Below are 13,893 nucleotides of genomic sequence, written 5' to 3'. Positions count from 1 at the left end.
GAGACAGGGTCTCCCTGTAGCCCCAGCTGTCCTGGATTCACTATGGAGACCAGGCTGGCCTCGAACTCACAGAGATCCGCCTGCCTCTGCCTCCTGAGTGCTGGGATTAAAGGCGTGCGCCACCACGCCCAGACTCCAGCCCCCTTTAAAAAAAAAATTTTAGTTATTATTTGCATTTTATGTGTATGAGTGTATTGCCTGCATGTAGGTAAGTGCACCCGTGTCATGCAATGCCCACGGAGGGCAGAAGAGGCTGTCAGACGCCCTGGAACTGGAGTTACGGACAGTTGTTAGCTGCCATGTGGGTGCTGGGATTTGAACCGGGTCTTCTGGAAGAACAACCACTCTTCTTAACCTCTGAGCCATCTCTCCAGCCCTATTTTGTCTCTTGTAGGCTTACAGGACTCTATTTCACCAGTGCTAACCAAAACTGTTTAGTTCCTCCTGGGTCGTGTTCTGAGGATGATAGTTGACTATTAGGTTGGTCTTGCTTTCCACTGTGTTCTCGGAGTCAACTGGTGAAGTGCAGTTGTTATTTAAGGTGGTTGGACCCACTGGTTGTGTTGTTGAGTTATTGCAATTTGGCCGATTAGACAGTTATGTTTCCATGGCAGCGATTACCTGCCCAGTCCAAGGCTCTGCTGCCCACAAACCACTTTTAAGCAGAGAAGCCATATCACACACGTAAGTCTGCCATGTTAGTATGGAGCTGCTATCTGGGGCTGATCAGCTGTAGGTTCTGTGGCCTGCACTGCCTGTGGATGAGGGGTTGCACTGGTGCTGGGAAGGGGAACCCTGCCCCACCCACCAGTTGCCGCCTCCGTCTATTTTTAACTTTTTGAAAAATTATTTTATTTATGTGTATGAGTATTTTGGCTGCATTTGCGTAAATGCATCACGAGTGTGCAATGCCTGTGGAGGCCAGATGACATTGGAACCCCCGGAACTGGAGTTACAGGCAGTTACTATCTGCCCTGAACAGCCAGTGCTATTAACCACTGAGCCATCTCTCCAGCCTGAGACCCTATCTTTAAAAGAAAAAAAGGCCTAAAAAACATAGCTATTAGAACTAACATGTGGACTGTGTATATGTGTGTGTGCATGTGCGCACATGCATGTGTGTATGTAGAGGCCAGAGGACAACCTTGATGTTTTCCTAAATAACCATCCACCTTGTCCTGTAAAACAGGCTCTTTCAGTTGACCTAGGACTCCCTAATTATTCTAGGCTGGCTAGCTAGTGAGTGCCACGGATCCTTCTGTCTCCTTCTCTCCAGGTCTGGGCTTACAAGTATGCATCACCACACCTATCTGGGGATTGAACTCGGGTCCTTCAGTAAGCTCTTTATTGACTGAGTCATCTCTCCAGGCCCTGGACTTTGTTTAATCATGATTTAAATGAATGGCAGTTGGAGAGATTTGGACACTGACCAGTGTGTGATAGCGCTTTCCAAAATTAGTAACTCTTTGTTTGGTGGCAATAATGGAAAGGGCCTTATCTTTTAGAAGCCTGTGTTTAAATTTTATTTAAGGCTAAAATGGTAAAATGCTGGTATTGGTTTGACAAGGTCCCAGTGCTGGGGAGGAACTGGAAAGTAGCCTGGTGCAGTCCATGTAACTGGCTAGTGGTTGGGGATAGGAAGTGCTCACTGTTCTAATCTTCCAAGTTGTGTATGTACTTGAAAAATTTCTACATAAGAGGTTTCTCTAAAAGTACTTGCTTATAAGGGAAAATAGCTCATTGAGTTAAACTGTCTTTGAAATTGCTTAGGGGGTGAAGATTTATGTTTAAAAAGTATTTAGAGTCATTATGGTATTTTATGTAACCAAGAATTCCATTATAGAGTGAAATAAAAAGGAAAATGGAGTATTTGGATTTGATTTTAAGTCAAGAATAATGAAATCTCAGGAGCAACTTCTACTGCAAGATTTTTTGGTTTTCCAGTAGTTTAGCTGCACAGAGGGTGGCCCTGGTGACACTCCATTGTCATTCTCTTCAGCTGCCTGTTCCTCCTGAGAGTCTTTTTCTTTACAACATTCTGAATGTTATAAAACTAAGCATGGGGTGGGGTTGGGGGCTGCGGAGCTGGCTCAGGGGTTAAGAGCCCTGGCTGATCTTGCAGAGGACCCAGATTCAGTTCCTAGCCGCCACATGGCAGCTAACAACTATTAGTAACTCTAGTTCTAGGGGATCCAACACCCTCTTCTGGCCCCCTTAGGCATTGCATATACCGGTGCACTTACATACATGCAGGCAAAACACTCATACACATAAAACAAAAATAAAAAATTAAAACTACTCACTGGGTGCACTTTTGGTTATTAAAGGCACACAGAGCGAATGTACTTGACTTTTGAAGATGCAAATCCATGACACTTCCATGGTGTTCTAATGCCCCCTGTACCCTCTCTTCCAGAACAGTGTATGAAGACTCAGGCCCTGGAAGGCCACTCAGCTGCCTCATGGAGGAACCGGCCCCGTATACAGATGGTACTGGTGCTGCAGCGGGAGGTGGGAACTGCAGGTTTGTGGAGTCTCCCAGCCAAGACCAGAGACTCCAGGCACAGCGACTCCGAAATCCTGAGGTCCGAGGGTCACTACAGACACCCCAGAACCGACCACATGGCCACCAGTCACCCGAGCTGCCTGAAGGCTATGGTGAGGGACCCTGTGTGCCCATGGGCATCGGCTCTTCTGAGAGCCTGTGTTGTTAAGCCTTTTAAGTATCCAGTGCACAGCTGCTGTTGGCCTGACCATACCTTCAATGGCTGTGGCATCTAGTGGTCCTGGACACATAAGGATGGAGAAGTTGTGAGCAGGTGTTCTGTTCTCTCTCTGTAGACATCAGTAGAGAGCCACAACAGTGTGAAGTGGGAGAGGGAATCTGTGGTGGTCTCTGACTTGAATGTGGGCATTGAGGGGATGGGGAGAGAAGGGCCATATGGTTACCATGGAGAGAAGAACCAAGCAAAGGGATGCAATTGAGATTCTAACTCACCCAAAAGTGAGCGTATCCGGAGATTATGATGAAGATGGAAGTTGGGTCTGTGGTAGGTTGGCAGGCATGGGTCAAGTGTCTACTCTGGGGGTGACTCTGGAAGAAGGCGAGGAGAAAGAGATCCCACCAAAACACAGGGTGGGGGGATTGCGGACTTGAGGAAAACAGGCAGAAGCCAGCCACAGCCTTGTAATTATTTTCTCTGTGATCATGAAGAATGTTGGAAGAGGGGCTGGAGAGCACTGGCTGCTCTTACAGAGGACCTGGGTTCAGTTCCTAGTACCCACATGGTGGCTTACAACCATCCATAACTCCAGTTCCAGAGGATCCAACACTTTCTTCTGACCTCTATGGGCATTGCAATCACATGGTGCCCTTACATATGTGCAGACAAAACATTCATACATGTGAAGTAAAAATAAATGCATCTTTAAAAAAAAGAATATTGGGTCGGGCATGGTGGCGCACGCCTTTAATTCCCAGCACTTGGGAGGCAAAGGCAGGCAGATCTCTGTGAGTTTGAGGCCAGCCTGGTCTACATGGCAAGCTCCAAGTTAGCTGGGGCTACAGGGAGACCCTGTCTCAAAAAGACCGAAAAAAAAAAAAAAAAAAAGTATATTTGAAGAAGCAAGCGGGGTGCAGTGGTGTAGCCTGTGATCCCAGCAGGACTTTGCTTACTCAGACCCCCTCATTTCTCATGCAGAACAAAGAACGACAGTGCAGGGACAAGTTTACTTTCTGCACACTCAGACTGGAGTCAGTACGTGGCACGACCCCAGGATCCCCAGGTAGGCCTGGGCAGGATATGAAGGGTGAGCCTCTCTCAGTGTGAGCCAGCAGCACTGAGCGAAGGGAGATGGTGGCTGGGATTCCTGGGCTGGGGTGTGGCGGGGATATGTACTGCCTAGGGGGGTCACGGGTCTCTGGTTGTTGAGGTTGGTTACATCACCATTCATTGTGGTCTCTCTCTCCTCTTTTCTTTTTCTTTTTTTTTTTTATGCTTAAATTTTCCATGATAACAAGTTAAAAAGGAAAGATAAAGACTCTGTTACCCTTTCTCTCTTCTACTTTACTGGCCCTCTTGCCTCAGTCCCTTGGGGACCATTCCGGGGGGAGATGGAGATTTCCTATACGAATTCCTTCTACAAGGCTATACCTCCGAGCCCAGGTCAGAGGGACCCCCACCCCACCCTGTGCCAGAGTTAAGTTTCTTTCTTTGCTATATCCCTGTCCTCTTTCTTTCTCTGACAATAGCATTCCTTCCTAAGGAGATTTTGGGTAATGCTCATTTCCTGTCTGTTCATTCTTTGTTTCCCCTGAAAACCCCCTTCCTATCTTTAATATGGAATTTATAATTCAGAGTCTATCACCAGAGTGGGAACATTACCTGCAAATGAACGAGGCATCTCTCGGTATACACTATAAGAGATGACAAGCATTTGTGTTAATCCCAGTGGCATCTTGATGGGGCACTCTGGGCTCTCCTCTGGCTGTGGATCACAGTGAAGTTATAATCAAGGTCCCAGTAGTGAAAACACTGAATGAATGAATAACAACCAGCTCAGTCTTGGGAATGCCTTGTCCCATGTCACAATTCAGAGTTGTGTTTTCAAATGTATGCTCTATATCCCCTACCAGCCTTGAAAACCTGAGACCCTCCAGAGCTTGTCAGTTGAGGAGCCATTGCTGTACAGAGCATTTACTTTGATTTGTGAATCCAGAGAGCTTTTTGATGGCTAACCTGAGACCCTCCAGAGCTTGTCAGTTGAGGAGCCATTGCTGTACAGAGCTTTTTGATGGCAGTCAAATGCTTCCTGATAGTCTGCCCCTCTGCTGTATAAGAAGGAGTGTTCCTGGGATTGCCTCTGTTCCCTGGGATAGCCCTTATTCCTTATGATGGGCATAAGCTCTAAAAGTTCCACTGTTCCCTGTCAGGTGTTTCTGCCATTTGTAGCCTGGCACGCACTCGGTGGGGTTGGCCCAAGTAATGGCGATCTCAGCAGAATGTGGACATAGGTACCATGCTAGGAAACCCCAAGGCTTTGGGCTCTGAGGTTTGGGTCTTAGTCCTTGGTTCTTCATTGGATAAACCTCTCCATGTCTTCTGCTTCACTAGAGACCTAAACAGTGTGAATTGTGATGAGCTTGGGCCGCTGCCTCCAGGCTGGGAAGTCAGAAGTACAATGTCGGGGAGGATCTACTTTGTAGATCACAATAACCGAACAACCCAGTTTACAGACCCAAGGCTACACCACATCATGAAGTAAGGCCTTAAGTGATTTCCATTGACCCCTTCATTTTATAATTGAATGATTCCTTCCACTAATGTGTATGAGGGAGGTTGGTGTGTGTGTGTGTGTGTGTGTGTGTGTGCATGTGTGTGTGTACTGGGTGTGTGCTCAACAGCATATGAATGTGTAGAGGCTAGAGGTCAATCTCAGGTGCCTTCCTTAATCCCTCTCCCCGTTCTAGTTCACTTTCAATTGCTGTTGCAAAACTCTGACCAATAACAACTTGGGGAGGAAAGGGTTTATTTGTCTTACATCTCCAGGTTACAGTTCATCACTGAGGGAGCCCCAAGGTAGGAACTCAGGGCAGGAGGAACATGGAGGCAGGAGCTAAAGCTCAGGCCATGGAGGAATGCTGCTTACTGGTTTATTCTCCTGGCTGGTGCTCAACCTGCTTATACAACACAGGCCCACTTGCCCAGGGGTGGCACGACCCACAGTGGGCTGGGCCCTCCCACATTACTCAATAATCAAGAAAATGCCCCACAGACATGGCCACAGACCAGTCCAACGGAGACAATTCCCCAACTGAGGCTCCCTCCACCCACATGTGTCAGGCTGACAACTAAAGCTATCTAGCACACCCCTCCTAGTTTTTGAGGCAGGGTCTCTCATTGAACCTGAGGCTCACCATTTTGGCTAGTCTAGCTGGCCAGCAAGTCTCAGGGGTCTTCCTGTCTCCGCCCCCTAGCACTAGAGTTACAAAGGAACACACCATACCAGGCTTTTTCTGTGGGTGCTGGGGATCCAAACTCAGGTCATCATGCCCACACAGCAAGCACTCTCCCCACTGAGCCATCTCCTCAGCCCCACCCCAGTATTTCTCTTAATGTGTCTACTTCGTGAACATGAGAAAAATAGGAAAAATAGTGGACAGTTTCATTCTTAAATTTGTAAATGAGCATGACTATCACTGTGGACAGATGCTGTTGGTGCCCTTTTCTTTCCTACTCGCACCTAAGTAAGAGTCACTGAGACAAGATGACCACATTATTAACAGAACATACGTAGTACATTCTAGAAGGCCTGGTATCAGTGCTGCTGCTTGCCAGGCATTCCAGCCTTGGAAAATGGGTATGATCTTTGGTCTCACCATAGTCAGTATCACACACAGCTTGCCAGGTGGCAGCTGGTATTAGTGATAAACTTAAAGAAAATGCCCTTCTGTGACCCTAGTAGCCTGAGTCCTTTCCCTGATAATTTGCTCTTAGTGAGCAGCAGGCTTAGGAATTTTTTTTTTTGAAACAGGATCTCCCTGTAACCCCAGCTGCCATAGAACTCTATGTAGACCAGGTTGGCCTCGAATTAACAGAGATTCACCAGCCTCTGCTTCCAAAGTGCTGGGGTTAAAGGTTTGTGCCACCATGCCTGGCTTAGGCATAGGAATCTTGATTAAAAAAGGGTGAGTGGTCCCCACTGGAGGCCACTAAGTTGTTTGCCCTTGTACATTGCTCCCTATGGTCTTCTTTAAAAGATTTCCCTCTAGGGTGGAGATGGTTCCCAGCACTCACATGGTGACTCTGTTGCCCTCTTCTGGTCTCCAAGGGCACTGCACACATCAGGTATACATAGATACATACATATAGGCAAAACACTTATACATGTAAAAAAAAAAAACCAAATTGGGGCTGGAGAGATGGCTCAGATATTAAGAGCATCACTAGCTGCTCTTGCAGAGAACCTGGGTTCAGTTCCCAACACCCACAAGGTGGGTAGCAATCATCTATAACTCCAGTTCTAGGGGAATCTGATGCCCTCTTCTGGCCTCTATGGGCATTCCCACATGGTGCATTTACATACATGTAGACAAAATACTCATACACAAAAAATGAAAATAAATTTTTAAAATTAAAAATAATAATAATTAACTAATGTTCTACCAGGCACATCTGGTTTGCACCAGTTGGTCTCAACAGCATGTAATGGATGCATGGCACATGGTGGCAATTTTTATTTTCATTTTCAGTAATAATGTAGGACATAAGTGATTGCTTGGAATCGGGGCTTTCCTTTATTGTACCCCAGACTTCAGTTACGCTGATGCTGGTCTTTGGCAGTTTGTCAGCAGAGCCGTCCACTGCAGCATGTGCTGAGCTCTGCATCTCCTGAGCCACAGCATTGCCTGCAGCAGCTTGGCCTTAGCCTGCCCAGTGACCCTTGTGTCTCCTCTCTCCAGTCACCAGTGCCAACTCAAGGAGCCCAGCCAGCCGCTACCACTGCCCAGCGAGGGCTCCGTGGAGGATGAGGAGCTGCCCGCCCAGAGATATGAAAGAGATTTAGTCCAGAAACTCAAAGTCCTCAGGCATGAGCTCTCGCTCCAACAGCCCCAAGCTGGTCATTGCCGTATAGAAGTTTCCAGAGAAGAAATATTTGAGGTATATAACTGAGTCTTACTAAACCATTAAGCCCTGTGGATAATAAACACTCTGGGACATTTGCGTTAACTTTCTGTTAACTGCCTGTGGGCAGTTTCCCATCTCCATAGAATCTACTTTCTGCTCAATATTTGAGAGTCAATTTATTGGTTTTGTTTTTTTGATCTCCTTGTGTGTATTGATTGTATAGGGTACTGTCTATTTTCATAGAAGTATGTGTTATGTTATGCATATCTCCTGTGCCCCCTTCCCTCAGTCCCCCTCATCCTCTTGGTCATCTAAAGCAGGTCACTTCTACTTTACAATCATAGATACATACATGATTTTATATATCCATGTAAAAATCTAGTAATTTCATATACTAGGAAAAAAACAGCATAATTCACTTAAAATTATCTCCCTTTGCATCCATTTTCCTACAAACAACATAATTTTGTTCTTTATGGGCCCAGAAATACTCCATTGTGTATATAAATCATATTTTTTTTGAGAGGGGTCTCCCTGTAGCCCTGGCTGGCCTGGTACTCACTATGTAGTCCAGGCTGGCCTTGAGCTCACAGAGATGCCTGACTCTGCCTCCCAAACGCTGGGATTAAAGGCCTGTACTACCACACCCAGCCTAAACCACACTTTCTTTATCCATTCCCCATATGGTTGGACACTTAGATTGGTTCCATATCTTAGATTCTATGAATGAGCATTGATGAGCAAGGATCCTGTACTGGGTTTACTTGGAGTCCTTTGAATAAATTCCCAAAAGTGGTATAGCCAAGACACTGTAGATTTACTTATATTTCTTGAGACACCTCCACATTGACTTCTATAGCATCTGGACTGCTTTGCACCCCCAGCAGCAGTGAGTAAAGGCTCCCTTCTGTCTACATTCTTGCCAGCCTTTGTCACTATTTGTCTTCTTAGTGTCTACCATTCTGACTAGGGTGAAATGGGCACTATAGTTTTTTAAAAATTCTTTGTATATCACATATTAAACCTCTTATCAGATGCGTAGGTAGCAAAAATTTTTCTCTTGAGGGGTCAATATTATTGCTCAGTGCAGTGTAGGGCTTATGAGGACCAAGACTCATGTTAAGAGAGAATTGTTTCTGCCTCTGGTAGTAGTTTAAGCACTAGATAACTTCTGAGGGGAAAATGTAGAGGCCTGTGTGGAAATGGGTACCACACACTGTTGGAATCCCAGCTCTCCCTGTGTGGACATGGATTCCTTGGCCTGCATATTCTCCTCACACCCATTCATCCCTTCTGGAATTTCAGCTTCCTCCCCAGAGACACTCATGGCCACGTGGCCTCCCTGTTGTCTCTGGGAACAGGAAGAGTAGATGGTTCCTCGGAATGACTCCATCCCCTGCCAGCTCCCTGCACAGTCCAGATCTCTGTATGGTCGTGGCCTTTTGCTCAAGAGATAAGAATCATGAGGTAAAACCTCAGCTGTGTTTGGGCCTCATCCTGCCCTTCTTTGTGGGGATGCTGGCAGAAATTACCAACTGAGACTGTTCACCAGCCTGGGCATCTTAGTGAGAACCTGTCTCAAAATGAAAAGGTGAAAAAGGACTGGATGTGTAGCTTAGTGGTAGAGCCACTTACCTAGAATCCCCAGTGAGGGTCTAGGGGTATGGCCTAGTGGTAGAGCACCTGCCTGGAATCTTCCAGTGAGGGGCTAGGGACATGGCCCAGTGGTAGAACATTTGCCTAGAATCCCCCAGTGAGGGGCTGGGGTGTGGCTCAGTGGTAGAGCACTTGTCTAGCATGTACAGTCTCTGGGCTCCATCTCTAGCATTGCCAAAAATAAATTCTTCTCTCTCAACATGTCATTTTGATGTATAGGAGTCTTATCGCCAGATCATGAAGATGCGGCCAAAAGACCTGAAGAAGCGACTAATGGTGAAGTTCCGTGGGGAAGAAGGTTTGGACTATGGTGGAGTAGCACGGTGAGCTGCTAGTTGATGTTCCTTTTTGGGTCTCAGCATAGCTGCAGCTGTTTCAAAGACACTGCTTGCCTCTTGCTGCCTGAGTGCCATCATGGAGCGTCATGACCTGCTGTGCCCATGCATCTTCACAGGACACTCAGGCTTCAAGTGCCAACTTGAACTATTATTTTGCTGTCAGTAATTAGAAAGCATGTGATGGTCACTGTTCATTTGCTTCTTACAGCTAGGAATTAAACTTGATTTTTTTTGGTCTTTTTGAGACAGGGTCTCCCTGTAGCCCCAGCTGTCCTGGAACTCACTACGTAGACCAGGCTGACCTTGAACTCACAGAGATCCGCCTGCCTCTGCCTCCCGAGTGCTGGGATTAAAAGCGTGCACCACCACGCCCAGCCTTAAACTTGAATATTTTTTTAAAAAATATTTAATTTTTGGGCTGGAGAGATGGCTCAGCGGTTAAGAACACTGGTTATTCTTGCTGGAGACCCAGGTTCAAATTCCAGCACCCACATGGCAGCTAACAACTGTTCATAACTCCAGTTCCAGGGGATCCCGCAGCCTCTTCTGTCCTCTGTGGGCATTGCACAACACAGGTACAGGCAATACACGCATAAAATAATAAATAAAATATTTTTTAATTTGTTTTTTTTATGTGTTTGAGTGTATTGCCTGCATGTATGTAAGTGCATCCATGTTGTGCAATGCCCAGGGAGGTCAGAAGAGGCTGTCGGATCCCCTGGAACTGGAGTTATGAACAGTTGTTAGCTTCCATGTGGGTGCTGGGATTTGAACCTGGGTCCTCTGTAAGAGCAATCAGGGCTCTCAACTGCTGAGCCAACTCTCCAGCCCCACTTTTAAATATTTTATTATTTTATGAGTGTTTTGCCTGCATGTATGTAAATGTACCTGTGTGTGCAATGCCTGTGGAGGTCAGAAGAGGGAGTTGGATCCCCCGGAACTGGAGCTGCCATGTGGGTGCTGGGAACCAAACCCAAGTCCTCTGCAAGAGCAGCCAGTGCTCTTAACTGCTGAGCCATCTCTCCAGCCCTTGGATTAAACTTTTAAGCACACCCCTTCTTTATCTCATGTGTCTGAACCCCAAAAATCCAAGGGCATGGTTTTTGTCCTCACAGCAAGGGCACACGTGTAAACTGTGCTTATATCCAGGGAAATTTTAAGATGTTGGCACTCTGTCCAAATAATTAAAGCAAAGAATTTTTAGAATAGAAGAGTAAAAGCTGCCATTTCTCTTAAACGTCTTTTCACCACGGATGCAGTTCAGATTGTTCCTTCCTGCTGGAGGGTTTTCAGTCATAGACAGACACTGGGTAGCAGAGGTAAAAGGACCATTAATAGGCTCTTGTCTCACATTGCTCTGGGTGGTTTGGTAATGGTATTTTCAGCTCATCTGTTTTGTTATGGTACTTTCTAGTCTTAAATTCTAAGGGGTTAAATAGTACCCTTTAATTTACCTTTTTGAGCAAATTTTAGTTTGTCCTTGGATTCTATTTTTAAATTTTTCTTCTCCCTCCTCGTTCCTCCTTTTCATCTCCCCTTTCCTCCTTCCCTTCCTCCCTTTTATTTTCTGTTGAGACACTGTGTCAGTCTGTAGCCCAGGTTGTCCTAGAATTCGCTGTGTAGCCTAGGCTGGTCTTGAACCCAAGGTGATCCTCCTGCCTCAGCCTCTCGAGTGTGAGATGGCAGGTGGGAGCTATCACACCTGGATTCTTTATAAACCGGGTTTTGTCTTCCTTGTTCCCTTCAAAATCTTCCAGGACAGGGCCTGGAGAGACAGCTCAGAGGTTAAGAGCATGGCTGCTCTTCCAGAGGACCCAGTTCAGTTCCCAGCACCCACATGGTGGCCTACAACCGTCTGTGACTCTAGTTCCGGGGATCTGACTCCCTCTTCTGGCCTCCACAGGCATTGCATGCACATGGTGCACATACATACATGCAGGCAAAACACTCATACAGATAAAAATAAATTTTAAAGACATCAAAAACAAAAAAAAGCTGGCAATAAGAAATGTGAAAGCTGCTTGGTGTGGTGGCACATGCCTTTAATCTCTGCACATGGGAGGCAGAGGCAGGCGGATGTTTGTGAATTCAAGGCTATCCTAGTCTACATAGTGAGTTCCAGGCCAGCTGGGGCTACAGGGAGACCTTGTCTCAAAAAGATCAAAAAAAGGAAGAAAGAAAAAGAAAAGAAAAAAAGATGAAAGCAACTGAGAGTCAATATGAATATGCAGGTTAGTGGAGTGGGTTGTGTGCTGGTCCCCACTACATGGGACAGTTAATGTCACAGTGTTAGCAGCAGTGTGGGAGGAAACCTTGGCTAATGGGTGGGAAGGTGACAAAAACACTGGTGTTCTATGGGACACTAATTCCTGTCAGCTGCGGCTTCCTGCTGATGTGTGGTCACTCTGGTGTGGGGATGAGCAAGCAGTTCTGGCTGCTTTTCTGGATGCTGTGATGTTGGCCAGTTGGGGAAGCTGCATGCTCCCGGCCAGCATCCTTGTCCTCCAGTCATCTCACTTCCTGCTGCTGTGGCCTCCAGAGGCGTAGCAAGCGAGAAGGCTTTGGTTGGGCGCTTGGTTGGGATCTGGAACCCACAATGTTGGCACCTGTGAGATGTGTGGCTGTTTTTTCCCAGGGAGTGGCTTTATTTGTTGTGCCATGAAATGCTGAATCCATACTATGGGCTCTTCCAGTATTCCACAGACAATATTTACACGCTGCAGATCAACCCAGACTCTTCCATCAACCCCGTGAGTATTGCCCCTGAAGGTTTGGGAAGTCAGTTGGAGTTGTTAAGATGGATGTTTTCTGGGTGTGATGGCTCATGCCTTTAATCCCAGCATTCAAGAAGCAGAGGCAGGCAGATCTCTGTGAGATTGAGGCCAGTCTGGTCTGCATAGCAAGTTCTAGGCCAGCTGAGGCTACAGGGAGACCCTGTCTCAAAAAACAAACAAACAAAAAACCCCAAAATCAATCAGTCAGTAAAGGCCAGCTATGGTGGTACATGCCTTTAATTCCAACACTCAGGAGACAGAAGCAGGTAGATTGCCATGAGTTCAAGGCCAACCTGGTCTACCTAGCAGCTTCCATGCCAGCCAGGGCTCTATAGTGAGACTTATCTCAAAACAAACAATCAAAAAACCAAGGTGGACAGTACTCAGCGTAACAATGGAAGTCAACCTCTGCCCTCCACGCACACATGAACACATGCACATATACACAAAATGTGAACGCACCTTTCCCCAACACAGTGAGGTTTTGACTAGTTTTCTGAAGTGATTTTAACCTGGAAGCAGAAGCATGAGCCTCCCCTGCTGAAAACTAGAACAGCCTTGGCAGAGCAAGGGTAGCATGTTCTTTGAGCAGAATGGGGAGGGGAGGCCAGCAGTTTCTGGCCTGCACAGTGCACAAGGCTATGCTCTGCAGTTCTCAGCAGGAGGTGTGGGACCTACATATACAGAATGTTCGAGCTGGGGGTGGCGGCGCATACCTGTCATCCAAGTACTCTGGAGTCTGAGGCAAGATTGGGAGTTTCAGGCCAGCCTGGGTTAGCGAGTATAACCCTATTTCAAAACAAACCAAAATGTTCTGCTCATCTATAGCTAAACTGCAGCCACCTAAGCATCCTTATACTTTCTGGCCACGAGTGACTGAGCATTTGACACTGTTGGACCACCTTCAAGATATTCAGGGAGCCTGGAGGAAGCAGGGTGCCCCCAACAGCCGGCAGCTCATCTTCCTAACCACTTGATGTTCTCTGGCACCCTCTACAGGACCATCTGTCTTACTTCCACTTTGTGGGTCGGATCATGGGTCTGGCTGTGTTCCATGGACACTACATAAATGGGGGCTTCACAGTTCCATTCTACAAACAGCTCCTGGGGAAACCCATCCAGCTGTCGGATCTGGAGTCAGTGGACCCAGAGCTTCACAAGAGCTTGGTGTGGATTCTGTAAGTGTCTACCTCACAGTCTGGCTAAAGGAAACCCCATGGTCCCGTCCATCCGTCCGTCTGTCCATGTGTGTGTGTGTGTGTGTGTGTGTGTGTGTGTGTGTGTGACACATGGAATGTGAGCCAATACTGCAATGTCTACGTCCTATAGCCACAGGACATATCACAAGTGCACACAGAAGGCGTCTCCCTACACTCAGACAGGACCACCTGTTCACATGGCTCTCCCGCCCCCTCTCACCTGGCTCTCCTGGGACAGCACCTGGCCTCTACCAGTCCACACTTTCCTGTGGCTGCTGAGGCTTCTGTCTGGGAGGGG

At 46.9% G+C, this 13,893-nt stretch overlaps 1 protein-coding gene across 2 annotated transcripts in view; it reads left to right on the top strand.

Annotated features, from left to right (window-relative positions):
- Smurf1 (SMAD specific E3 ubiquitin protein ligase 1) overlaps positions 1 to 13,893 on the top strand; it is a 115,161-nt gene that overhangs the window by 90,893 nt on the left and 10,375 nt on the right. For both annotated transcript variants that reach the window (XM_008824031.2, XM_008824032.3), the window contains exons 7-13: positions 2,417 to 2,658; positions 3,702 to 3,786; positions 5,115 to 5,261; positions 7,463 to 7,661; positions 9,504 to 9,607; positions 12,258 to 12,372; positions 13,396 to 13,574. In XM_008824031.2, coding sequence (XP_008822253.1) covers positions 2,417 to 2,658; positions 3,702 to 3,786; positions 5,115 to 5,261; positions 7,463 to 7,661; positions 9,504 to 9,607; positions 12,258 to 12,372; positions 13,396 to 13,574 — 1,071 coding nt within the window. The remainder of the gene's footprint in view (positions 1 to 2,416; positions 2,659 to 3,701; positions 3,787 to 5,114; positions 5,262 to 7,462; positions 7,662 to 9,503; positions 9,608 to 12,257; positions 12,373 to 13,395; positions 13,575 to 13,893) is intronic.

The sequence above is a fragment of the Nannospalax galili genome, unplaced genomic scaffold (assembly GCF_000622305.1).
Source record: "Nannospalax galili isolate Female #2095 unplaced genomic scaffold, S.galili_v1.0 scaffold809, whole genome shotgun sequence".
Taxonomy (NCBI): Eukaryota; Metazoa; Chordata; class Mammalia; order Rodentia; family Spalacidae; genus Nannospalax; species Nannospalax galili.
The sequence above is the reverse complement of the archived record's forward strand: the minus strand, read 5'-3'. Positions and strand labels throughout refer to the sequence as shown.